Source organism: Drosophila guanche, unplaced genomic scaffold (genome assembly GCF_900245975.1).
Source record: "Drosophila guanche unplaced genomic scaffold, DGUA_6, whole genome shotgun sequence".
In the NCBI taxonomy this organism is placed as follows: domain Eukaryota; kingdom Metazoa; phylum Arthropoda; class Insecta; order Diptera; family Drosophilidae; genus Drosophila; species Drosophila guanche.
The window spans coordinates 101,977-128,603 of record NW_022995766.1 but is presented as its reverse complement, the minus strand read 5'-3'; the positions used below and the strand labels follow the sequence as shown (position 1 = coordinate 128,603).

General features: G+C 41.6%; 2 protein-coding genes across 2 annotated transcripts in view; one reads left to right on the top strand and one right to left on the bottom strand.

Annotated features, from left to right (window-relative positions):
• Nucleotides 1-19,419, bottom strand: part of LOC117591137 (protein madd-4) — an 86,466-nt gene extending 67,047 nt beyond the window's left edge. The window contains exon 1 of the mRNA XM_034284248.1: nucleotides 18,790-19,419. The gene's annotated coding sequence lies outside the window, so the exon portion shown is untranslated. The remainder of the gene's footprint in view (nucleotides 1-18,789) is intronic.
• Nucleotides 11,363-12,739, top strand: LOC117591139. Its single transcript, XM_034284250.1, has 2 exons — nucleotides 11,363-11,720; nucleotides 11,783-12,739. Exons 1-2 carry the CDS (start codon nucleotides 11,508-11,510, stop codon nucleotides 12,116-12,118), a joined length of 549 nt encoding a protein of 182 aa, XP_034140141.1. The 5' UTR covers nucleotides 11,363-11,507; the 3' UTR covers nucleotides 12,119-12,739.
• Nucleotides 19,420-26,627: the final 7,208 nt, after the last annotated feature.

The window sequence follows — 26,627 nt, the reverse complement described above, 5'->3', positions numbered from 1 at the left end:
GACTTCAGTAAGGCATTCGATTCCGTAAACCATTCTCTTCTTGCACAAAAGCTCAACCTTCTAGGGTTTCCGCGCAATCTGTTGAGATGGATTTCTAGCTACCTGGGTTCTAGGTCGCAAAGGGTCCTTTCCAAAAACTCCGTATCTTTACCTGTTATGGTTATGGCCCCTTACTTTTCACACTCTTTATTAATGACCTGCCTTCTGTATTAACAAATTCTCGAGTACTTATGTATGCGGATGCTGTTAAACTCTGTGTCCAGTATAAGGACATTTTATTTCACTCCCGTTTGCAATCTGATCTCAATAGCCTTCAGTCATGGTGCTGTGCAAATATGTTACAACTTAATGCCTCGAAGTGCAATGTTATGACTTTTTATCGCTCCAGCCCCTTCCTGGCTCCTTACACCCTCTGCGGTAGTTCTCTTGAGAGAATTACATTGGTTGATGATCTAGGTGCTAAACTAGACCCCAAGTTAAAGTTTTCTGAACACATTTCTACCATGGTAAATAAAGCCATGGGTGTGCTTGGGTTTATAAAGAGGTGGTCAAAGGAATTTGAGGACCCCTATATAACGAAGACTCTCTATATCTCGCTTGATCATCAGGACCGTATTGAATCAGTACAGAACAACTTTTTATTATTTGCCCTACGGGGCCTCAACTGGGATGCAACTGTGAGACTGCCATCCTACCGTAGTAGACTTCTTTTAATAAATCTTCCATCCTTAGTTAGTCGTAGGAAAATGCTTGGTGTAATTTTTATGCACAACTTGATCAAGGGGGATGTAGACAGCCCTGACTTGCTGAGCCGCATAAACTTTACGATTCCCATTAGACCCATTAGAAACTTTATTCCTTTGTTCCTTCCACTATGTAGATCGAATTATGCCTCACACGAACCCTTTAGGGTTTTATGCTCGGATTATAATTCCCTCTACCACATTATATCCTCAACTAACTCCCTTCCTCTTCTTAAATCTCTTATACTAGCCTACCTCTCCCGTAGTTAGTTTCATTTTAGTTTTGTCTTGTTTCTGATTTTGGTAATTTTTGCTTGCTTAGCTATAGCTTAGCTTAGTCTAGTTATGATTAGCTCTAATTTTCCTCGAATATTAGCCTAACATCTATCTTTCCTGCATGCTCGCGACCGGTTCGGTTAATCGCGCCGCGCGTCATGCGGCAGCGCCCCTCGGTCGGTTGGGCGGGAGGAGGGCTGCGTTCTGCTAGGTTCCGCGCGTAACAGGCTTTGGCTTGGTGTCGCATGGGCCACTTGATGGTGCAGTCATTGCATATCAACGTCCAGAANGGGTGTGCTTGGGTTTATAAAGAGGTGGTCAAAGGAATTTGAGGACCCCTATATAACGAAGACTCTCTATATCTCGCTTGTTCGTCCGATTTTAGAATACGGCTCATGTGTATGGTGCCCTCAGTACAACATACATCAGGACCGTATTGAATCAGTACAGAAAAACTTTTTATTATTTGCCCTACGGGGCCTCAACTGGGATGCAACTGTGAGACTGCCATCCTACCGTAGTAGACTTCTTTTAATAAATCTTCCATCCTTAGTTAGTCGTAGAAAAATGCTTGGTGTAATTTTTATGCACAACTTGATCAAGGGGGATGTAGACAGCCCTGACTTGCTGAGCCGCATAAACTTTACGATTCCCATTAGACCCATTAGAAACTTTATTCCTTTGTTCCTTCCACTATGTAGATCGAATTATGCCTCACACGAACCCTTTAGGGTTTTATGCTCGGATTATAATTCCCTCTACCACATTATATCCTCAACTAACTCCCTTCCTCTTCTTAAATCTCTTATACTAGCCTACCTCTCCCGTAGTTAGTTTCATTTTAGTTTTGTCTTGTTTCTGATTTTGGTAATTTTTGCTTGCTTAGCTATAGCTTAGCTTAGTCTAGTTATGATTAGCTCTAATTTTCCTCGAATATTAGCCTAACATCTATCTTTCCTGCATGCTCGCGACCGGTTCGGTTAATCGCGCCGCGCGTCATGCGGCAGCGCCCCTCGGCCGGTTGGGCGGGAGGAGGGCTGCGTTCTGCTAGGTTCCGCGCGTAACAGGCTTTGGCTTGGTGTCGCATGGGCCACTTGATGGTGCAGTCATTGCATATCAACGTCCAGAAAATACACTCTGAGGAGCACTCAAAACTTTTCCGTGAAAACACGAGGCACACAAAGACCGACACACGTACAAATTGGGGAACATGTAATTTCAAGAATCAAAAATATATACGGATTAATCAAATATGAAGCTTAGGCAGCAGAGGAACAGAGAACCGATTGAATGTGCAACGAACCCGTTTCCCCCTATCTCACACTCTCTGTAGACAGTTGTCCACAGTTTTTGACCCTACGAGCGATGATGTGGTTTTCCCTAGAAATATTCCATCAAAAATCACAAGCACAGGTCATAAATTAAAATCGTTTCGTGCCCCATTGTGGAATATACCCTTTCCCTTTCCCTTCCATTGTTACCCCCTCCGTGCGGCACGTGGGGGTTCAGGCAGGTGATTTTATGTGGTTTTTATGTGCGGTTTCTGGGCTGAGGCTCTGAGGCTCTTAATTTAAGAACAGAGTGACACATTTTTCGGTTTGGTGGGTAATGTAATTAGATTTTCCAGTGAGTGGTGAGAGCGGCAGGAGGTGTGTGTGAGGCATGTTATGCGTAGAAGTGCGTGAGGGGTGCATGTGTGCGGTTAATTTGAGATTTGAGAGTTATTTGCTTGAAATATGTATGAACAACTCGGTGAGATATATCTTGAATAAATATTAAATTAAAACGCGATAGAACATCTGCTATAACTTCTGGGGTGTTTAAAATAAAAAAAGGGATGGAAATTGTGGTTTTTAGGGAGAAAGTGAAAAGATATTTAAGTACCGGAGAAGTATGTAATTTTAATTATCAGATAAAATATATTTTAAGGAAAATCTTGGGAAATATATGGACACAATTCAAGCCATTATAACATTCCGCTGATAAAAATCTGTGGAACTACATTAACGGGATTCCCTTTAAATGTCATGTTTCCATCCATTAAGTCTATTAATTCCACGAAAATCACACACCCTTCTACTTTAAACCATCTTTATACTCTTTCTCGTGGAATAATTCATATTTCATACATACATAGTTCCGTAATGGTTTCCAACCAATGCCCAATTTGAATATTTCGTTGCGCAATTAATTAAAAAATTAAGAACTCGATTTGGCACTCAATGAAATCCAAAGAGACAGAAAGACAGCGTCCCCATGACAACAACAACAACAACCATAAAAATAGGGTGAAGAAAAGGAAATACTTGAAAAAATAAATTAACTATGCTCTCTTTTTTGTTGTACCCCCGAAACCCTTCCCCTGCCCGCCCAACAACCACTTCACCTTTTTTTCTCATTCCATTCTGGGACGTTGTCATTGTCAATGCCCCTTGTCGTCGCTGTTGTTCTTTGTTGGGGAAATGTTGCGCATTGAACTTTTAATTAGCACACAGGAAAAGAGGGGCACTGGCAAATACAATGGCTGGCAGGTGTACCCCGATGTTTCCACCCCAACAAAAAACGGGGACTGCACCACAAAGTGAAATACATTTTGCTTGTAGGAGGGCGGCTTCCTGTCGCTCCGGCTGTTAACAACAGCCCGCTGTTAACTCGCTGCTGCTACTTTCAACACATTTATATGCACGGATTGTTTGACTGCGGAGAAAAGAACGGCGGAAGGGAATAAGGGAATCTTATATGTACAATACACACGTGTTTGTGATGATTTTTGGAAAGGGCATTATTACGTTGCGGAGATGTTTTTATGGCAGAAAGAAAATCTCTGTGTACCACAGAATATATATTCTACGTAAGTCGATATTGTTAAAAGAAAGTATTTTCGTTTACATATGTATGTAAATATAAAATAATGTAATTGAAATATGTTTCATAAATAAGAAGAGAAGGGACGTGTGAGACGCTTCTTACGCGTCACAACTTTTATACCCGGCACTCAGTACTACATCTGCACCTTAGCGGTGTTTTGTCAAAATTTTAAAATTGTCTTCATCTGTCATCTGTCACCTACATCTACAACACTTTTCACACCAACACGCTTCGTTAGCTCGCCGCCCTTCCCTAGACTCACACACTGCAGACTCGCGGCAGAGGCAGCACCCGCACACAAAAAAAAACAAATATAAGCTGCGGGACGGGGTGGGTTAAAAGTCTGTATAGGCAGAGGGACGGCAGAGGCAGGGGCCGAGTGAAGCAGAGTGTGAATGAGAGAATGTGAAAAGAACAACAAAAGTTGCGGGACAGGGTGGGTTTAGCCACTGCAAATTAATTTCTTCATTCTGGCCATAATAATATTGGTAATCTGATAGATATGGCCATTCCCTACGGAATGGCGTTTTTAATTTTCTTTTATCTTCAAAATTGTAGATTTGGGAGGTTTTCGCCCTTTTGAGGGGGCGGAAGGGGGCGTGGCTCATTTTCGAAATACACTTGTGACAGTGTGAGCATACAGAAGTCTGGCTGCAAAATTTGGTGGCTCTAGCTTTTATGGTCTCTGAGATCCAAGCGCTCAACAAGACGGACGGATAGACAGACATGGCTCAATCGACTAGGCCTTTGATGCTGATCAAGAATATAAGTTAACACTCCCACAAACGGCAGGGTATCGGCAATGTTCTTACTTTGAAAGAATGCTGATACAGCGCTGCAGTGGACAGGCATCGAGTCGAACTAGCATCATATTTCGTCCGTTGCATAAACATCCGCCAAGAACGTCTGCACGTGGAGCTGACGCGGCGGAATCGGAGGGCGCTGGCGGGCAGCGCTGCTCAAGCGATGGAGCCGTCCGCGGCGTACCAATTTATAATTCATACTTTTGTACTTTAGTTTTACACTCATATTCAACCGAGCATGAAGTGCCGGCAATAAATATCTGAACACTAAATTCTTCTCTCAGTTCCGTTGGCCGAAGCCACGGTACCATGGCTAAAAATTAAAAACCAAAACTAAAACAGTTCGTTGAAGTGCATTCGTCGCTAGCCGCTGTTTCGATCCATTCAAAAAAAAAAGTTGCGGAAATTCGAATTCGAATTTTTTAACATGTACCGGAGAACGTGACACGAAAGAGATAAAAAGTTGAACACTCAATTAAATAAATCAAATAAGTCACAAAAAAAAGAAGAAAAGAAGCTGAAGGGCATCCCTCGCTGCCTCCAAGAAGATCTATAAGGAAAAAATAGGCTGAAGGGCCCACCCTCGCCTCAAAAGAAAACAATTCTAATACAATTCTAGTCCAAACCGACGCTTACCGTTGACCAGCGCTCAACCGGTCGAAAATATTAATTAATTTTATTTAAACAACGCAGCAGCCAGAAGAAAAATGAAGAATGTAAGTGAATTGTTCTGAATGTTTTTTGTGTCAACCCATAAAAAGTCCCCGTGTACAGAGAAATATATTGATATTAAATGAAAGTAAAAAAATATATAAGATACAAATCGAGGAGCCTCCAAATAGTTCCATTCCCACATATTTCCAAACAGTGAGAAATTAAAAAACAATTAAAAAAACAAAAAGACACAAAAGTGCATTTGCTTTCCTTTAAACATTATTATGAGAGCCACTCAGTTCTCTCTTGGCCCACTATACTTGTGTTAGGGACTGAAGTGTTGGTGTTTCATAGGAACGTGCTAAACGTAGCAGTTCAAGGCTTAAAATCCCTTCTGGAGGGCCTCCGACTTACCGACATTGACAGACGGCCGACTCAGAAAGCAACAAAAACTATGGATCCTGCAATACTAGGGGCCATACAGGCCGCACTGAACACCCAGGAGGCCAAATTCCAGCAAATGCAAACCAATATTGATCAATTGATCGCTCCAGAGGTAGAGGCGTTTCAAAAAATATCTACCAGGCCTCTATCTGGGGTCGAGTGCGATCATTCACTTGACATGGTAAAATCCCTCCCGGACTTCGACGGGAAACAAGGGCACTATGTCTCTTGGCGCCAAGCTGCGCTGGCGGCCTACGAATTTGTTGAGCCTTATGAAGGAAGCGCTAAGCATTACATGTCAACAGTTATCTTAAGAAATAAAGTGAGAGGGGCCGCGGACAATGTTTTATCATCTTTTAACAAGGTCCTGAATGTCAGGGCCATCATTCACAGGCTAGATAGCTCATACTGTGACAAAACGCCGGTGAGCATAATACAGCAGAAGTTAACAACCATGAGGCAGGGAAACCTTTCCCTAACAGAGTACTATGATGAGATTGAGAAACAGCTCTCTCTTATTACGAATAAAAACATTATGGTTCACACGGCAGTTGCGGCGAGCGTCTTAAATAACAAAGCCAGGGAGGATGCCTTAGAGATATTTATTTCAGGCCTGAGAAGGGCTCTTAAACCGCTGGACGTGGACCCTTCCTCGTCAAAGTTCAGACAAACAACGGCGTACCAAAAGCCATTGGGGTCAGGGAGGCGAAATAACAATTTCCCAAAAAAACAAGACGCGTCAATGTGCACCGCTGGGAATTGGAGGCAAAGAGTGGAACATATTGCCACGGGTAACCAACAAGACCAGGGTAGTTACAGTGAGACCGCTGCAGAGGCAGTCGCCGAAAAAGATGCGGGTGAGGAGATCGATTACGAGAGTGACTCGATCAATTTTTTAGGGGAATGTAGCGGGGGTTAACATGAAGATATTAATAGACACGAGCGTGTCGAAGAACTACATCAAGCCACTCGCATGCCTTCGGGGCGTCATTCCGGTTGAAACACCGTTCCCGGTGCATTCGGTCAACCGGACGAATAAAATCATCAAAAAGTGTCTTCTGTCGATATTCGGCACAAAAACTCCGTTTATCGAACTAAAATCCTTATCAACCTTCGACGGCATAATTGGTCTCGACCTGCTAACGCAGATAGGGGCAACATTGTGCTTGAAAGATGGAACACTGAGTTTCGGTAACACGACTGAGGCCATAAAATTTCACAGGTGCACTGACGTCAACCATACTAGCGTAGTTGACGTCGACGCACCATTTATGCAGATGTTGAATAGAAGGAGTGCGGCTTTTGCCGACCCTAACGGGACCCACTACCTTACAACACTTCGGTCGTTTCCACCATTCGCACGGTGGACAATGAACCCATATACCCCCTATGGGGGGAAGCCAATTTTGTTGAATCCGAGGTCAGGAACCTCCTGAAGGAGAACATAATTCGCAAAGTCCAGATCACCATATAACAATCCCATATGGGTGGTGGACAAAAAAGGCACTGATGAACAGGGCAACAGGAAGAAACGTCTAGTAATGGACTTTCGGAAACTCAACGAGAAGACAGTGGCCGACAAATACCCCATGCCGAGCATCTCAATGATCTTAGCCAACCTGGGATCGGCAAAATATTTTACCACACTCGACCTAAAATCGGCAAAACATGCTACGTCTACGTCGATGACGAAATTGTGAGACATGTTGATTGGGTACTTAAAAGCCTATACGAGGCAAACATGAGAATAGCTCAAGAGAAGACGCAATTTTTTAAAAAAGCGTCGAGTACCTCGGGTTTATTGTGACAAGTAATGGCACAAAGACAGACCCAGAGAAGGTAAAGGCTATCCAGCATTACGCGGAGCCAAATACAGTTTTTGCACTTAGGTCATTTTTGGGCCTTGCAAGCTACTACCGCTGCTTCATAAAAGACTTTTCTGCTATTGCAAAGCCTCTCGGGTCGGTAAGCAAATACAGATCAAAGAAAATCTTGACTGACCTTAACGAAGCTCAGCGCCATGCGTTCCAAAAGCTCAAGAACATCCTTGCATCAGAAGATGTCATGCTGATATGTCCTGACTTTAAAAAACCCTTTGACTTAACTACGGACGCTTCAGTCTATGGCATAGGAGCAGTCCTTTCCCAGAATGGGAAACCAATCACGATGATATCCCGAACTCTAAAAGACAGGGATGCAAATAACGCGACTAACGAGCGTGAGTTGCTGTCCATCGTGTGGGCCCTAGCCAAACTTCGGCACTACCTCTATGGGGTAAGGGACATAAACATCTTCACAGACCACCAGCCGCTTACATTTGCGGTTTCTGAAAGCAATCCCAACGCTAAAATAAAGCGCTGGAAGGCTCGCATTGACGAGCTTGGGCCAAGCTTTTCTATAAGCCAGGCAAAGAAAATCACGTTGCTGACGCACTGTCTCGACAAAATTTCAACGCGTTGGAAAGCGCCCCACAGTCGGACGCAGCGACGGTTCATAGCGAGGTATCGCTTTCTTATACTATACAAACGACGGATAAGCCCGTCAATTGTTTTAGAAACCAGATAGTTCTAGAGGAAGCCCAATTCCCTCTAAAGCAAGTCTTCATTCTCTTCGGGGAAAAGACTCGGCATATCGTACACTTTACAGACAAAGCCGCCCTTGTTACTGTCATTAAGTCGATAGTAAAGCCGCACGTCGTAAATGCGATCCATTGCGATTTCCCAACGCTAGCATGCGTGCAGCATGAGTTGGTAAGAGCCTTCCGCAGACAAGATTTTGGCATTGCAAAAATCTTGTCGCAGACGTATTTGATGATAATGAGAGGAAAGAAATCATCACGGTAGAACACAATCGAGCTCATAGAGCCGCTCAGGAAAATATAACACAGGTTTTGACCGATTACTATTTTCCCAAAATGACTAAACTGGCAAGCGAGGTAGTCATGAACTGTAAGATTTGCTCCCGAGCAAAGTATGACAGACACCTTAGGAAACAGGAACTAGGCACGACGCCAATTCCGTCATGCACGGGAGAAATGCTGTATGTTGATATATTCTCAACCGATAGGAAATACTTCCTGATATGTGTGGACAAGTTCTCGAAATTTGCCTTCACGCAGCCAATAGCCTCCCGCACCATTGCGGACCTAAAAGCTCCGCTGTTACAGCTTATGAATGTATTCCCTAATACAAAGCAGATCTATTGTGACAATGAGCCCTCTCTTAATTCCGAGACGATTAGGTCTCTTTTACAAAATAACTTCGGAGTCTATCCGCAGGTTTCTCTGGATACTTCACCTCTTTACAATAGTTGCGACCCGCATCACTGACTACTCCCACTCCCACTATATTCCCATCACAGATAGGACGGTACTCGTGTGGGAGGAGATAAATTTCATTAGGCACACCACAAACTTGACAGAATACGGACGCATTGCTGACGGGACCGCTAAGATGACAGACCTTTTCCCAAGATCACACATGAGGCTACTTTTAGAAGTTGACTCAAACCATGTCAAAGACATGCCTACGAACATTGGGATTCACAATAGGATAGCAAGAAGTCTCGACTTCCAAGGGACGGCCCTCAAGGTAGTGGCCGGTACACCGGACGCCTCAGACTTGGAGAATATTAGGATTACGGAAGCGCAGCTAGTCCAATCGAATAATAGACAGATTTCCATAAACACGAAGATCCAGGGCCAACTAAACAGTCTTACAGATACGGTGAATAAGATTCTTAGCATAGAAAAAAAGGAACACATCAACTCTGCCAACTTGTACGAAACACTATTAGCCAGAAATATAATTCTTATCACAGAATTAGGTAATTTAATGCCTTGGCCAAAGCCAACTTGGTAAGCCCTTCTCTACTTGACCATGTTGACATAGAAACCATCCTCACTAAACAATTCACAGGAGTCACAATTTCAAATCTACTAGAAGTATCCAGTATTAAGGTTTTACAATCAAATAATATACATTTTATTATTGTGTACCCTAGAGTAATTTTAGCTTGTAAGAAAGTCACGCTATTCCCGGTTGAGCACAACAGTACCATACTGCAACTTAAGGACAACGTCGTGGCTGAGTGCGGAAGCCTCACTGCCGACTTTGTCATTGTTAACGGCTTCCGTTTTAGGAATCGTGAAAATACCAAACGTCGGGTTCCCGGAATCGCCTCGGTGCCTGCCATGAACATCACGGAGCACCACAAGGTCCTGAGTCTACCATTCCTACACCAGCTCAGCGAGGACAATCGCAACTACATCAAGGAGATTGAGCTTGAAGATGAATCCCATCCTTACCATTGGAGTAGGAGTAGCCGTCTGTGGAGTCATCGGCATCATCCTTTATCTCAGAACCCTACTCAAGAGGAAAAGGGAGTTGGTCCAGGTCAACGCAATGATTGAGAACTTGAGAGGTTCGAGGGCGACCACTCTTGTAGAGGGGGAGTAGTTAACACTCCCCACCAACGGCAGGGTATCGGCAATGTTCTTACTTTGTAAGAATGCTGATCCAGCGCTGGAGTGGATGGGCATCGAGTCGAACTAGCATCATATTTCAGCAGCGCTGCTCAAACGATGGAGCCGTCCGCGGCGTACCAATTTATAATTCATACTTTTGTACTTTAGCTTTACACTCATATTCAACCGAGCATGAAGTGCCGCCAATAAATATCTGAACCCTAAATTCGTCTCCCAATTCCGTTGGCCAAAGCCACGGTACCTTGGAGAAACTTAGTAATTTATATATACTTTATGGGGTCGGAAACGTTTCCTTCTGTGCGCTACATACAACCGTTATTCCCCACAAATACAATATACCCTATTTACTCTTCGAGTACCGGGTATAAAAATCGAATATGAAGTTTTCCCAGCAGGATTTATCACTGTAGATATATTTTATATTTAAATCAACTAATGGCTAATATCTTACTTATATTAAATATATATCCTTCAAATTAAATTTATTTAATTTGTTTATCGATATTTAAGGGTATTGAAATACTTGGCTTCCAATGCAACATTTTTATTATTATTTAAACTTCCTTTTGTTGACTTTTGCTCTTGCGTCAGCCAGTTCCATTAGGATCTGAAGGGTGTTCTCTCAAGGAAAAACAATAAAAACAAGGCTGTCCTTTGGAAGACTGTAGACTACTCTCGTATGGTCAAAAATCAAACACACAAAAACACAATTTTCGACAAACAATTTTACATTTTCAGTACACACACTTTTCCATGTACAAAATCCAGAACAATAACCAAACCCTATGTCTTTTCGCTGGCCCAAAAATGCCGCTAAGGCAGTAAACATGAAGGTACGAATGGAAATTCACCGATAGATTCAAGGATCTATCCATCCCAGGAAAATCAGTTGATAACATAATAACATTGCATAACATAATTAATAAAATACCATTAAAAATTAAGCAACAATTGAGGTAAGAACGGGATACTGTTAGTGCTTAAAAAAAAAGGATTTTATCCTATTTCTCATTATATTTTGTAGACATTGTGGCCTGGAAAATTTTCTAGCAGGATATTTCTTCATCCCCTTTTCAGTACTTAGATGACTGACCCATCACCATGGCCATGCGATTAAACGTCGCTCAAAAGACAATGGTCCCATGCCCTTTACCCACACAGTGGCGGTAGCAACAACAGCAGCAGCAGAAGCAGATAGCATTGCCCATATCCTTTCCCGACACGTATCCCTTTATGGACGCACAGCAGTTGCAGCGGTACTACATCGCCCAGATGCAACAGCCGCAGCCCCAATTGGGGGCCAATATGTTCGTACAGCCGTGGTACATCTGCCAGCAGCAGCAGTGCCAGAGCTACGGCTACTGCTATGGGATGCAGATGCAGATGCCACCAAATGGCGTTGTGCCTCAGACCTATAGTGGCCCACCAACAACAGCCTCCCTACAGGTTCGTAGAAAGTGTTTTCCGATCTTTCAGTAAAGGATTAACACTGCAATCACGATCCTTAGTCCGCAGGAACGCTGGCCAACAGCACAGGGAATCGCAGTGCCACTGGACAGACACGATCCGTTCCCAAAGCTCAAATCCAAACACCAGAAAGCCATAGCCGCAGCCCTGCAGGAGGCAGGACCTACAACCAGTGCAACATGCCGCTTCCAGAGACCGCCTGCGGCTGCTGTGGCAGCCTGAACAGCTACGAGACGGACGGCAGTGCAAAGTTTGGGGCAAGCAGCATAAACCCCGCTTCCAATCCCAAAATCCATGAAGAGGCGAAGAGAACAGCAGCAGCAGCCAAAACAGTTGATAAAGGATCCACAAAGGGATTCACTGAAGGATTTCCCTAACCATCCTCATAGAGAAGATCTATCCAGCCATTCCAAAAGAGAAGAAGAGATTGATACAAATAATCATTCCAGAAACGATTCTAAGAAGGAGCAAAGGACAGATCTAGACAAGCAGCAAAAGCCCTCCAAGAATCAGCACAAAAAGGGCCTCAAACCGAAGAAGCTCAGGGCGGACATCGACAGCGCTTTGGGCAGTGGTGGCAGCAGTTTCATCAAGCGCCTGTGCGAAAGTATGCTACACACCACGAAGCGAAAACAACCCAGCCACATGCGGAGTCAACACCAAACATCACCCCAGGCTCCTCGATCGTCAGTTCAGGGTCCTTGCGGCAGCCACCTGAAAAGCCGAGTTTCTTTAAGCGTCTCTTTGGGGAGTTGCGCGACAACGAGGTGTCTTTCTATGCGCAATCCAATCACCAATCAAGGTGTAACATACACTATCCCACGAGCCGGTCTTCCGATTGTGTGGAGGAGACAGAGGCCTTCCAGAAGCTGAGAAGAAAGCAACAGATAGCAGCCGAGGGCCCCTATAAAAAGGCAACACAGTAGCAACGATGGATTCAATAGATTTCAAACCTATTCCAAATTTCAGGCAATAAACTTAAGCAAAGGGCAGAAAGCGATGCTAGGAATTTGAATCTGTAATTGGCGATCTGCCATATAATTTCTGTAATTTTCTGAGTAAGTCCTTAACGAAGCAGTCGTCGGTCCGCTGTCTAGTCAGATTTTCTCAGTGCACATCAAACCCACCAAAGGGGCCACCTACCCAGTAAAACAGGCCAGACACTCGTTCACACATGAGAGGCGAGCGGTTTTTGAATTGATGGACGGCGGCTCATTAAACGACCATCAAGCATTATTAATTTTGACATTTCAATAGCCATATATCATTAACAGTCAAGAGGGGCCATCAACAGTCATCAGATAGCCAACATCAATCCGTCAATCATTCGGCGGGGCGGTTACAGTTGGTTACAGCATCAACAGCATGGACATGCGGACAGACAAATTCCCAACACAAGAAGAATGGAGTATGGATGGAGTATTGGGCAGTTAATAGGCGAACAGGCTAATCAGCCTCGTTACCAGCATGGTAACACCAGGTACAAAAAAGACCTCTCCCCCTGATAGTCCTCTTGTATGTAGGGGCAGGGAGCTTCCCTAACGATTTGACTGTTTTTTTTGGTTGTTGGAAAAAGTAAGTAGCTGAAAATGTTCGGGGACTTTCGAAAGTTGTTGCGAGTGTGCTTTAAGAAGTTCTCTATTAGGAAGGCTGCGATATGAGAATATTTGGAATATTTTTGGCAAGAGAAAAGGCCAAAAGGATCGTCATATAGGGAGAAAGCTCGCAAATATCCAGAGGGTAGAATATTCTTAGAATCTCTATCGTTGGAAGATACATTTAACATAAAAATTTCAACATCAACTAAGTCAACAAATACTTTTTGAAGCTCTTCCTGCATTTGCACTTTCCTATTATTTATTTTCCAATGTTTAATTAGTCTTTTTGCTCCTGTAAAAATCTCTTTTTATGCATAATTTCTCACAAGTGACATTTCCTCGAACTAATCATCCAGCCCTCTCTTTGTCAGCCCTTTCTGTTTCCTCATTAACATTTCAATAACCCGCGTACGCGCACTGTCACGAGGCCGGCCTTTGTTGGGCCGTCGCTTGGTCTGTTGTTGTTTTCTGTAATTTTTGTTGTTAGGCACTGCAATGGCAGTAGGGCGGGGCAATTGTGTTTGCCCCATCATTAGTGACGGCTCAGAGCAGAAGGTGCGACGACAACTTCAACTCACATTCCGATTCCAATTCCGACTGTTGTACCGATCTCTCTGTCCCTTGCGCTGTGGCCATCCATTGGGAAAGTGCAACGCTTGACTGAAGCCCACGCAAAGGTAGCCCGTGCCACCATGCAACAATCCCTCCCGTCTATTTATTATCAGAATTTCGAAAAATGCATTGGGGGGAAGGCAAAAAACAAATTGGTTTTCGGGGAAACTTGTTGCCCCCTGCAGCAGTCACAGCTCCCAATCGAATTTGCAGTCATCTAAACAGAAAAATACCAGAAAATGCCCCGCCATCCCGTGGGGTTCTTTTACCTTATCCTGTACACAGTTCCCCTTACTCCTTCCTTCATACATCCCCGTTCCTTTCGTGGCTCCGTTCCTTCATTCACCTTCTCGGCTTGACGATGTTGCCGTTGACAGGCGAGCGAGCAATAAGTTTCAAATAGTGCTGACAGTTCCGTCGAACGTCTCGTCGCTCATGTCAAACGGAATCAAGATGAGAGCGGGGGCAGGGCAAGCGCGGTGCGCGAAATCAACAGGAGAGGGGCATCAAGAGAGGACGGAGCAAGTGGCAGCTTGATTGGGAAGGGGATTACGGGAGGGCAGAGGAGCAGAGCAGCAGTGGAGCAGAGCGGAGAAGGTGGGAAAGGAAGCAGTAATCGAAGCATTGCCTTCAAGCTGCCTGATGCCTGCCTGCCTTCAGCCAGTCTTTCCCCCCTGAACTCTTATGCCGTTTCGATTTCATTAAAGAATTTCGGCATGCTACACTCAAAGAAAATTGTGAGCATAGATGCACAAAAAGATGACAAAATATGAAAGAATGAGGCAAAGAAAATACCGAAAAATTAAGCAGACTAAACAGAGAAGAGAAATCAAGAACAAAACTTGTGGAAAAATGTTAGCCAAATAGACAAAGAACATTAAACAACTTTACACAAATTTCCTTTATTATCCCCGAAAAACACTGCGTTTTTCATTAATTTCTTATCTTAAATATGCATTCAAGTCAATCTGATGCCGCGCCTAAATTTGGCAACAAGACAATTCCCTAAAAAAATAAACAATTTATTTACCCTAAAAATATTTAATGAGCGACACATTCCGGGGCATCCGCATTGAAAGCAACCCATTGAGAAATCTATGGCGGCACTTAAGATTATATCTAGCCACAGCGTCCGCGCGCACAGAGAGTGAGAATTTCATGCTCTCATACCAATAAATTATTTACCATGTAGAAATCATGGCAGAACAGGAGGAAACGAGCGAACGCGTACACGAAACTTGAAAACATGTTAACGCCATTTAAAGATTTATTTGTAGTCGTCCTTCCATTCCGGAGGGGAGTTTCAGGGAAGGAGAGTTAAATGCAGAGAGGCAGAGTTAAAGGAAAAGTGTGGGGCCGCAGTTAAATAAAATCTAGCATGGAGAGAGCTTCGAGGTAAAGTTCCATTTGCAGGTGAAGATGTTACCCACGACGTTCTTTATTGCATTTTTAATTTTTACCGTAGAATATGTGTGTCAGAGGGGGGTACGGGTAACCGTATCCAGGTGCCCCGTGTCCCGTGTCCCGTGCCCCTACTGGAAGTTGTGCCACTCCAAAGAACTTGCACAAAACTTCATCGTAGTAGTAGTTGTCGTCATCGTTCCTCTTGGGTCGTGGGGCACTTGAAAGACGGTTCGCATATCTGGCGGTCTACGAGAGTCTGTTCTTTGATTTCGTGGCAGATTTCAAGTGTTTAACTTCATGGATGAGGCAGCTACAGGGCCAGGGGCACGCAACTGACTCCATGCAGTTTCATAATTTACTGCCTTGTCGGGAGTTTGAGTTGGAGTTGGAGTTTTTGGGATGGAGTTTTGGCCATTAAGCAGTTGCATTAACCGCATCCCTCTTTTCATTTTGTTAGAGAGAGGGAAACATAAAATTTCTCTCACTGGATTTAAATTGGAATCCCCTATAGAAACCATCCCCCAAAGCCAAACATAAGAGCCCGAAATTCCCAGCTAGAGCGCATTTAAAGCTTCGGTAAATGCTGCTCCGCTTTTCAGATTCAAGTGACTTTTTGTAGATATACTTTATAAGACGATAATTGGCTTATGGGGGGGCTTACGGGAGAGCGTTTCACAGAGATTGTGAAAGTATATATATAAATGTGTATAAAGCCGTTTCTTTTTTAAAAAGTTTTTGAAGCCAAGTGATTGCGATTATATGTTGATAGGATTTAGTTAAATCAAAGGAGGAGAATTCCCCAGAAGAGGAGCAGTAGATGTTCCCTATACGGAGGAGTTTACAGTGGGAGGAAGACTTATTTATAGGAGAAAGAGAACTCTGTAAGCGGAGAGATTAAAGATATGCCTGTTGAATTAAATACTTAATTGATCTCCTTCCATAAGGTCTAGTTTTTCAAAGTTGGCGATCCCCAAATGTTTTTCTTCTGTAGATGCCGCAGCTAAAACATAATACCAGCTTAAGACGAAAAAATATAAAAAATCATCTATCCTTCAACGGTTGGTTATTTTTGTGGTATTTTTACAGCCCTATCCTCCAGAAAACACACTCAAAATTATCCACTTATCTAAACGGAACACCAGAGGTACGAACACAAATTCCTTCTACAGCCATCAAATATAACTTTTCTCTGACATAAAACCTAAAAATGTAACTATAAGTCGTGGAAACAAACCTACAATAAAACTCTCTAAGTAGCCTGTAAATATGACACTCTCTAAAGATTCTTTATGGTTTTACCTGTAACCATTTGGATCGTAAAATGTAAAGCTTTAATCTGCTTGGCCCCAATAGATTTGCCATAAATACTTTTACTCGTTCGCACTCGTACATATGGCAGATATGTTTGAGTCTCAATCTAAATCCAGACTGCCGTCGGAAACGAGAGCCATTTAAGTGAAGCTAATCTAAAACGAACACAGACGACGCACCCAAATAGACACACAGACACACACTTACTGAAAGATGTCGAGAGCTCTTTTCATAAAGCCTAAAAATGTTCCAGACACACAATGCGAATTATGCCGGGGATGAAAAGTGAAAGAGAGAAGGTAGCCAGACGGGTAGTCCGTGTACGGGTACTTTTTAAATAAATTATAAAGCATTGAAAAATGTGTGTGTTTTTGTTGAATGAATGACAATGGGATTCGGAATCAGAATCAGAATAAAATAAAATAAAGCAAATAAAATGCTAGAAAGTATGCAAAAAGTCAAGTACAGTTGAAAAGAGTCGACCGAGACAGTACGACAGACAGACGCTGAAGACGAGGTGGCTGGGGAGTGACACGAAAGGAAATGCAGACAATGTGGAGAATGTCGAGAATTGTCGTCTGCGTTTCTGAAGGTGTGGTGTGTCTCTGAATGTTTCTATGTGCCTTCCTCAAGTCCCGATGATCCTTTTGCTAGGTTTTGGTTCTGCACTTTCATTGTGCTTTCTGCTGTGCCTTTCACACCCCTAGAATGTGTGTAGTGTAACATTTACCAGGCTTAAAATTCTCAAAACTATTCACATTTTCCTTTCAGTTCTGGCCCAAAAAAGGGGGCCGTTCCAGACACTCATAAAAGGTCTTAAGAGCAATTGGGCCCCGCGCCGGTTACAAGATGTTTTTAGTTTAGGATTTTAAGTTGGTTTTTATGAGTCTTGGGGCTTTAAAGGTATTCGGGAAAGAGAGCTGGATATGTAAGGAGATAGTAGAGGGCTAGTGGAGTGCTTCTTAGTTTAGTTTCATTTCTAGAAACTTGCTGTTTGTATAGTTATGTATAGTTTTGTATAGTTTTAAATCATTATTGTACTTTATTTTATTATACTTTATTTTTATTATTGACCGTACTCGTAAATGGTCGATATTGTAATCCATTGGTTAACTAAAAGCTAGAAATAACCGAATTTCCGAAAACCGAATCAGACATGGAGAAGGATCTTTATCGAAGTGCTCTAAGCTCTAATCTCTAATCCCAAGTAAAAACGAGGAGGAATGTTATGAGGCGCGTCACAGCTTTTATACCCGGTACTCAGTCAGTATGTAAGTACATATGTACATACAAATTTATTGTTTTAAAATTTAAAATTTTGAGTTTAACATTTTTTTTTACTTCGACTTCTACATCTAAATCACTTCCTACACCAACACGTCATTTAACTCACCATCCTCCCCCAAAGCAGCACACTGTATGAGGCAGAGTGTGCGAGAGAGATAGTAAAAGCAAAACAAATAAGCCAAGCTTTTGGAGGGTGTAAGGGGTAGCCACTGCAAATGGATTTCGACATGCTGGCTTTAATAATGATCCAATCTGATCCTTATTTGGTGATCTGATAGAAATTACCATCCTATACGGAACTGCGTAGTTTTCTCGTAATTGTTTTTAATCGTTTTCTCGGAATTACACTTGTAACAGTGTGAGCTAACAGCAGTCTGGATGCAAAATGTGGTTGCTGTAGCTTTTATAGTCTCTGATATCCAGGCACTCAACAAGACGGACGACACACAGACGGACAGACAGACTGATCAAGAATATATATACTTTAAGGGGTCGGAAACGTTTCCTTCTCTGCGTTACACATGTCCATCGACTTTCGACCACAAATACAATAGACAATATTTACTCTTCGAGTACCGGGTATAAAATTTACAATAACCTCGACTCTTCCTAATTTCCTGAAGTCCCATTTAATTAATTTTTAACTAATAAATGTTAACTAAATAAATAATTGACCCTTTCTTAGTCAACATTTTCGCAGCGCTTATCTGCAAGTTCGGTGTTCCAAAAATTGTACTGATGCCGCTAGATCTTTTAACATACAATTAATTACAATTAAACGGTACCCTTAGGAGTAGCTTACATTAAATTTAATGTAAATGCAGTAAGTGACATACCCCAGTCGGTAGATGAAAGATTTGATGCCACGCTCTCGCACATGGGAATCCGAAAAGCTTTGGCGCTAGAGAGGAAGAAAGAACAGTTTCTGTCGCTGTTGCTGCTGCTAATCCACTTTAACAGTTCTCGTGCAACTCACACACACACAGACACTCTGCGGCTGAACACGCTCGTGGAACGCACACACAAACACACGAACACACACAGGTGAGCCGGGGCTTTGGTTGTTTTATTTCTTGCACTGATTGTTACACTTAAATCGAATTAAAGTTGGCCGCTGCTTCTTCCGCTGCCGCTGATGCTGTTGCTGCTGCACTTGCCGCACTTGCCACACGTTGCACAACAACTTTCGCCTGCAACTTTTACTTTGTTTGCCGTCCCCGAGCACAGGATACGGGAGGACACGGAACACAAAAAACTTCCAAGACGTGCAGAATTCCCTTCACTTCTCTCTTTATTTTTTTTTTCGTTTTTTCTTGGTTTTTCTCTTCTCTTTTTTTTTTTTTTTTGTGTTGGATGCTGGAGCGCGTAAAAAAGATTTTAAAATAGGAAAAACGAGACAAAAGTTATCCCTGCTGCTCCTTTCGATCCAGGGAACCTTTCAATGGTGGCTGGCTGGGCCCTTCTTTATGATGTATTTATTATAATTATTTGTTTTTATGGTATTGCGTTTTCGTGTGAAGATCAAAGAGGAAAAGAAGTTTTGGGCTTCTTTTTCCGGTTCTTCAATTAATTCTTTTATGGTCCTAAATGCCTTTATCCGCTTTGCTTTAGCTAAAGTTGGGAGTTGGGTTATTGAGTTAAATTATTATTAAATGATTACATTTGTGCAATATAAAATCAACTAAAATTTCAATTTATTTTATTATGTGGAAATCCACAAATTTTGTGAAAATCGAAAGATTCCAGAAGTCCCGTAGCTTCTACAAGCTAAAGATCAATTTTTATCTGAAAGTATGGCACGATCAATTCCAGAAATCTCTTTACAAAGGACTCTAACAACAGTAACGAATAACAGAAGATACTGGTAAAAGACACTGATTTAAAAATATTGAAAGTTGTTTCCGATCTGCAGATTATCTTTACTGGTTTTATCATGTGTACATAACTATGTTTAGATCTGCTTTGGTTAGAAACCCTAAGAAATATATCCAATATTCGATTTTTGATTTCCTTTAGGATGGGCTTTTGAACATCCATTTGATATGTTTGAGATCAAGGTTTATTTTCCATTATTCGTAATTATCACTTTTTTTAAATTATGCTTTTTACATTGTATTATTTAGTTTTACAATTTCAAAAGAGTTTAGTTTCTGAAATTATTTTTTATTTGATCTTTCATTTGTGGTTTCTTTTATTTTTTTCCCAATAATTCCTAAATATTTTCCGTATTGTTGGATTCGACATATTTCTTAAGATTTTTGCATTTTTTGTTTAACATTGAGCTGTTTTATTTTGTTGCACTTTCACTGCAATAAAAATCATTGCAACACACCGACACATCACTGTGTCACACGCGGAATGGTACGAATGCGGCATGGATTGGCATGTGGCATGCGTCCTGAAGTTCTAAGCAAGGTCTCAGCGCAGTGTAGTTGAGAATTGGGGATTTCACTCCTACCGGTGGCGTCAACCGTTCGCTTCGAAAGTCAAAACTTGAAAACTGACTAAGCATCGGCAGCAAACAACGGCCTTCGTGTCATGCGCGACTCGATGTTGCCAGCAACATATTCTAAGTGCTGCCAGCAACAATGCTGCAGAGTTTGAATTAAATTTGAGTTAATTTGTAATTACACCTCCGTAAGGGGAAGTGAGGGGAGTGCTGCTTCACAAGCGTCGATAAGAGAGGCTTTCTCAACATGAATCATTTGGAGGGGAAATGTAATGATGCCTAACATGTTGCTAACAGCATCGGATTCAATATGTAGCTCTCCCTTATTTCTTACAAAATACACAAAAATTCTAAGAATTTAAAATTTTATAAAAATGTTGCTTCTTGGCAAACATAAGCAGTTTAAATTGTAACAGCGACGTTTGACGAGAATAGCATTATTTACGATTTCCCCGTTTAGTTGCTAAACAAGTCTCTCATGCATTTTATGGAGGGGTATTGTAGTGCTGTCCTTCATGTTGCTAACAGCATCATATTCAATATGTGGATCTACCTTATTGCATTTAATATTGCTTACAGAACTTTACACAGAACTGTTGATAAATAAATTTAATATTAATAACAATTTAAATAAATTGTTAAAATTTAAAATGAAGACAAAAATTGTGCTACAAAGCATAACAACGACATCCGACGAGAATTTTAAAAAATACGGCGCTTCAACTCTGGAAAAAACTGGTCCTAGGTGGCGCTTTAGCTGCCAAGCTTGTTGCACAACATAAATATAGAATCGTTGCCACGCCGTCTGTCGAGAATTGGAAATTTACGATTTCTCCTCCATGAGTACAGTATAGCTCTTCTTGTTGCTCCAGATATGTTGCAAAGCAAGTTTTTCTCAACATGAACCATGGGAAGAAGTAATGTTTCAAAATAATTTATGTCTCAATATGTTGACAGCAGAAGACATAAAATGTTGCTCTACATTATTGCTCAGCTTTTGCAGAAATAGTCTCAATATTTTCATGAAAACGAAATAGAGAACCTCGTAGAATTACACATTGAAAAATGCTCTCCGATTTTGTTATATTCTTATATTTTTCCTAAGGTGTCTGTTAATTCTGTTGCAAAGCAAGTTTTTCTCAACATGAATCATAGGAAGGGGTAATGTTTAAAATAATTGATGTCTCAATATGTTGACAGCAGAAGACATAAAATGTTGCTCTACATTATTGCTCAGCTTTTGTAGAAATGTGTCAATATTTTCATGAAAACGAAATAGAGAATCTCGTAGAATCGATTGCACTCCGTTTTATATTACACATTGAAAAATTCTCTCAGATTTGTTATATTCTTATATTTTTCCTAAGGTGTCTGTTAATTCTGTTGCAAAGCAAGTTTTTCTCAACATGAATCATAGGAAGGGGTAATGTTTAAAAATAATTTATGTCTGAATATGTTGACAGCAGAAGACAAAATGTTGCTCTACATTATTGCTCAGCTTTTGCAGAAATAGTCTCAATATTTTCATGAAAACGAAATAGAGAACCTCGTAGAATCGATTGCACTCCGTTTTATATTACACATTGAAAAATGCTCTCCGATTTTGTTATATTCTTATATTTCTCCTAAGGTGTCTGTTAATTCTGTTACAAAGCAAGTTTTTCTCAACATGAATCATAGGAAGGGGTAATGTTTACAAATAATTTATGTCTGAATATGTTGACAGCAGAAGACAAAGTGTTGCTCTACATTATTGCTCAGCTTTAGCAGAAATGTCTCAATATTTTTATGAAAACGAAATAGAGAACCTCGTAGAAACGATGGCACTCTGTTTTATATTACACATTACAAATTCACTCCGATTATGTTATATTCTTATCTTTTCCCTAAGGTGATTCTGTTTAGGCTGTCTAGCTCTTGAAGACTATGGGAGCTATGTAAATATTTTAAGTGCTTCCCTGCAGATCAACTTTTCAGCAGAACCACAACCTGAGTGTTGTGGTGGAGGCAGGGGTATCTGCTGCTTACTGGCCAGAAAATTTACCTTTGACCACTTTTCAATTTATTTCTAATGCGCTTAAAATTTGGTTAGGTGAAGAAATGCACACGATGCTGGGGGTCTCGCCATTACAAAAAAAAGAGTAAGGGGGAAAAATGGGACTTAAAGTTATAAAGTGGATTTTTGTCAACGCTTTCTATTCAAATAACAGCATCAAAATCAATCTCTTAACATATTTTTCGCATCCATTCGATTTATTTTCTATAAAAAGTAAGCCTATTACCGCCAACACGAACACGAATGAGACGAGTGTCGGAGGCTATGGGAGTTCTCTGGAATTTTCTGAATGGCGGTTTACGAGATCCACCGCAATCATAGAAAATTATCTTCAAAGTCTGAGACTTTCTTCCAGCTTTAGCCGAGTGGGAGAATTTTTGTGGCCCTGCTAACCACAACTCGCGTCACAACTTTTATACCCGGCACTCAGTACTACATCTACATTAGCGGTGTTTTATCAACTTTTACATTTTTTCTTCAAACTTCTTTTTCTACAACACTTCTCACGCCAACACGCTCCGTTAGCTCGCCCCCTTCCCTAGACCCACACACTGCAAACTCACGGCAGTGGCAGAGGCAGCGCCCGCACACAAAAAAAACTAACTAACTGGGTTTAACCACTGGAAATGAATTTTTTCATTGGGGCTATAATAACGATCCAATCGGATTCCAATTTGGTGATCAGATAGATTAGATATGGATGACCCTACGCAATGGCGTTGTTAAGTTCTTTTTTTTCTTCACACTTGTAGATTTGGAAGGTTTTCGCTCTTTTGCGGGGTCGGAACGGGGCGTGACTAATTTTTGAAATACACTTGTAACAGTGTGAGCATACTGTCTGGATGCAAAATTTGATGGCCTTAGCTCTTATAGTCTCTGAGTACTAGGCGCTCGTCAGGACGGACAGACAGACATGGCTCAAGACTTGGCTGATCAAGAATATATATACTTTATGGGGTCGGAAACGTTTCCTTCTGTGTGTTACATACTTTGTGCACAAATACAATATACCCTATTTACTCTTCGAGTACCGGGTATAAAAATTAAAATAAATATATTAACCAATAATTTTTGCTGATCATTAGCCTTCCCCATTTTCTGCTCTTCCCCGAAGATAGTGCAAGTTCGAATCAAAATTCACACTCCCATTAACACGCAACATCTGACTTAAACCCGTGACAGCTCCCAGACAAATAAATAATACAATACAAAAAATTATTCGCAAAATCAGGACATATAGAAAATCAATTTTCAATGTGGAAAAAAATTGGGAAATCGTTTGACCCAGTTTGTGGCCATAATTCAACTGTCATTTAGGCCTGGCCATCAGAATCTCATATGTATGTACATACATATATATATTTATACATCTGTATAAACGTACATGTGTATATAAGGAGGGACAGAGCCATGCACAGATTGGACATTCAGCGAATGGAAAACTGATTGTAACTCGCCTTTTCGACACGCTTAAATAATTATTATAATTATTCTTAAAATGTGAACAGAAGCAGTAAGTAGCAGCAAAATCGACTGTGAAAAAAACACATTCGAAGGCTTCGAAGCCTTGTTTCTGTTTCTGTATTTTTTTAATCGGCTTACAAACGACGCGCCTAATAGCTGCCCGGCTTTATGCCCTCTCCAATGAACGATAGAATGGATGAACGGTTGCTTTTTGTATTTATTTATTTATACTGGCTGATACCCTATTAATTGAAAAGGTATTGAGAGGGGCTTAGCGGGCAGATGGGTTTGAAAAATGCAAGCGGAAATGCTTCTACAAAGAAACAACCGCTTAGTGTTTTCTTTGCAGTGCAGAATCGTCAAAAAGAACTTTAGATTCGTAAATAAATGCAGAGCATCGCTTCTTCCATTCACAAATACTTCCTCCATTTGATGCACAATTTTGCAGTATTTTTTCAGACTATCATTCTTATTTCGGTGGACTTTGGACGATGGCAATTCAATTTCATGGCTCTGTGCGTAGGACAATTTACCCCACTGTGCAAGTACTAAATAGTTGACTGAATGGCAGACATGCAGACGCGCAGACATACGCCGACACACTCCCACGTTCGATGCAGGGAGGGACATGCCACACCACACCGATACATGCTCCTATATTGGTGGTACATTCTGCAAATAAATGAACTGAAGCGTTGATAGCCTCTCTCACTCTCTCTCTCTCTCTCTCTCTGCTTGCATGGACATTGGGTTGCAGGATTCCTTCCCAGGATTCCAAAGGATCCATGGCAGCAGCAGCAGCAACGGCTACGTGGCATGGAGCATAATGAAAACTTTTCGATCGAGTGCACTTTGGCTCGACTACCGGCGGGCTACAGCTGGACGTTGGCTGGTCGTTCAAATGGCTGTTCTGTTGGCTGCTGCCAATGCAAACACATAATTGTTCACATGGTTCCAGGATGTACAACAACAGCTATTTTAAAGCTGGTCGATAGAGTGAGGCTAACATTTGGCTTGATTTCTCCATCAAAATATACGCAAGCAATATTCGGCTGAATGCCTTTACATGATTTTATATTTTATAATTCAATTTTGTGCAGTTTCTGTGTTTACACAAGCCCACTGAAAACACACATAAGAGAATGAAAAGAACTAATCAACATTTATATTGTTACTTCTACTATTTCCAAGTCATTTAAAATCCTCTTCATGGTACTCAGAAATCGGTGGGTCCCTCTCTAAATAAAGAAGTGAGAGGCCACTTCAAACAAAACCCTTTTCGTGATAATTATACCCACAAAATAAAAAAAAAAAACAGAAAAAAATAAAAAGAAAAAAGCACCCCCAAAATGTTATGATGATGAGTAGCCAGAAATGATCACATAACTTTTCATTATGCTCATATAAGAAACCGAATCGAATCTGAATTTGAATCCCCATCCCAACAATGCTGACCCATGACCAATTAAAACCTTTTACCTGACCTCAGAGATGCCTTCTTTGCACAGCGTTACGGATATGCCACGAAAGGGCACAAACACTTCAGCAAAATCAACACAAGGTCTGAAGACCCCACAGACTCCTAACAGATAGAAACATATTGCTTTCATCACCTGTAAACACACTCTTTGGGAAATGTTCCCCCAACAATTTGTAAGCAGTTATCCTTATCCCGTTCCCACAAGCTCTAAAAAAGGGTTTCAAACAATTAAGATTTAGATATGGAACGCACGAGTAAGCCCCAAAGGAAGGGAAAGACATGGAAAGGTTAGGTCAGAAACCGGTCGTCGCATGTGCCCCTTCCACTTGACCGAATATTTAATCCAATTCGACCAAATAAAATAAAAACAAAAGGCCGCAGCCAAGTCAACCCAATGAAATTTGACTAATTGCCTGAAGGTACTGCCGCCTGCCTCATGCCGTCAGTCACCTGCCTCATGCCACACATTGCATGCATCTCTTGTGGCAAACCTTCCAGACAGCCGTCGGGCATTCAAATGCAAGCAGATAACAAGGAAACTGCATTAAGAGTCATGCCATACAACCACATCCACAGGCAGCAAAAGCAAAAATCGATGTAAAATGGAAATGCTGAAAGTTTTCGAATCGAAAACGGAAAAAACGGGAGGGAGGGAGGCTAAATTGAACAACTTTTTAGCTGGAAGGTGGGAAAAAGGTCAACTCAACCGAAAATCTCTGTGTGCTTAAATTTATTTATTGATTCTATAATTAATTGCAGTCTCGACATAGAATCGTGCGTGGCATTTAAGTATTTCTCATGTGACTTACTAGATTTGTGAGCTTGAGCAACAAATTAATGCATTCCAGTTGGAGTTCTAAAAAACCACAAAAACTGAAAAACCCCCAAATACATACCTCGAACCGCATGAAAACTGCGACAAAAGTTGTTCTGCCACCAAAGGGCCTCTTGGAATATTCATCAGGAATGGGGCCTGACCAAGTGTTGACTTTTGTATCTTTGGGGGAACCCACAGCACATTAATTTCGCTGCAGCCTACACCGCAGAAAGACTCCCCCATTAGGCCACAATAGGCCACATTACAATAGCAAAGAGTGGGAGGGACAGGCAGGAAAATTCCGCCAACAACGAAAGTAAAACAGAGTTCGAGGAGTATTGGCAAAGCCGATGCTCACATATTTATGATCACTCAATTATGGTGCTGAGCGTGTGGGGAGGAGCTTGA

Excerpts from the sequence above, each read along its gene's own strand:
- LOC117591139 (XM_034284250.1), top strand. The coding sequence starts at position 11,508 with ATGGACGCACAGCAGTTGCAGCGGTACTACATCGCCCAGATGCAACAG. Across the intron at positions 11,721-11,782 it reads CAACAACAGCCTCCCTACAG|TCCGCAGGAACGCTGGCCAA; the intron begins GTTCGTAGAAAG and ends CACGATCCTTAG.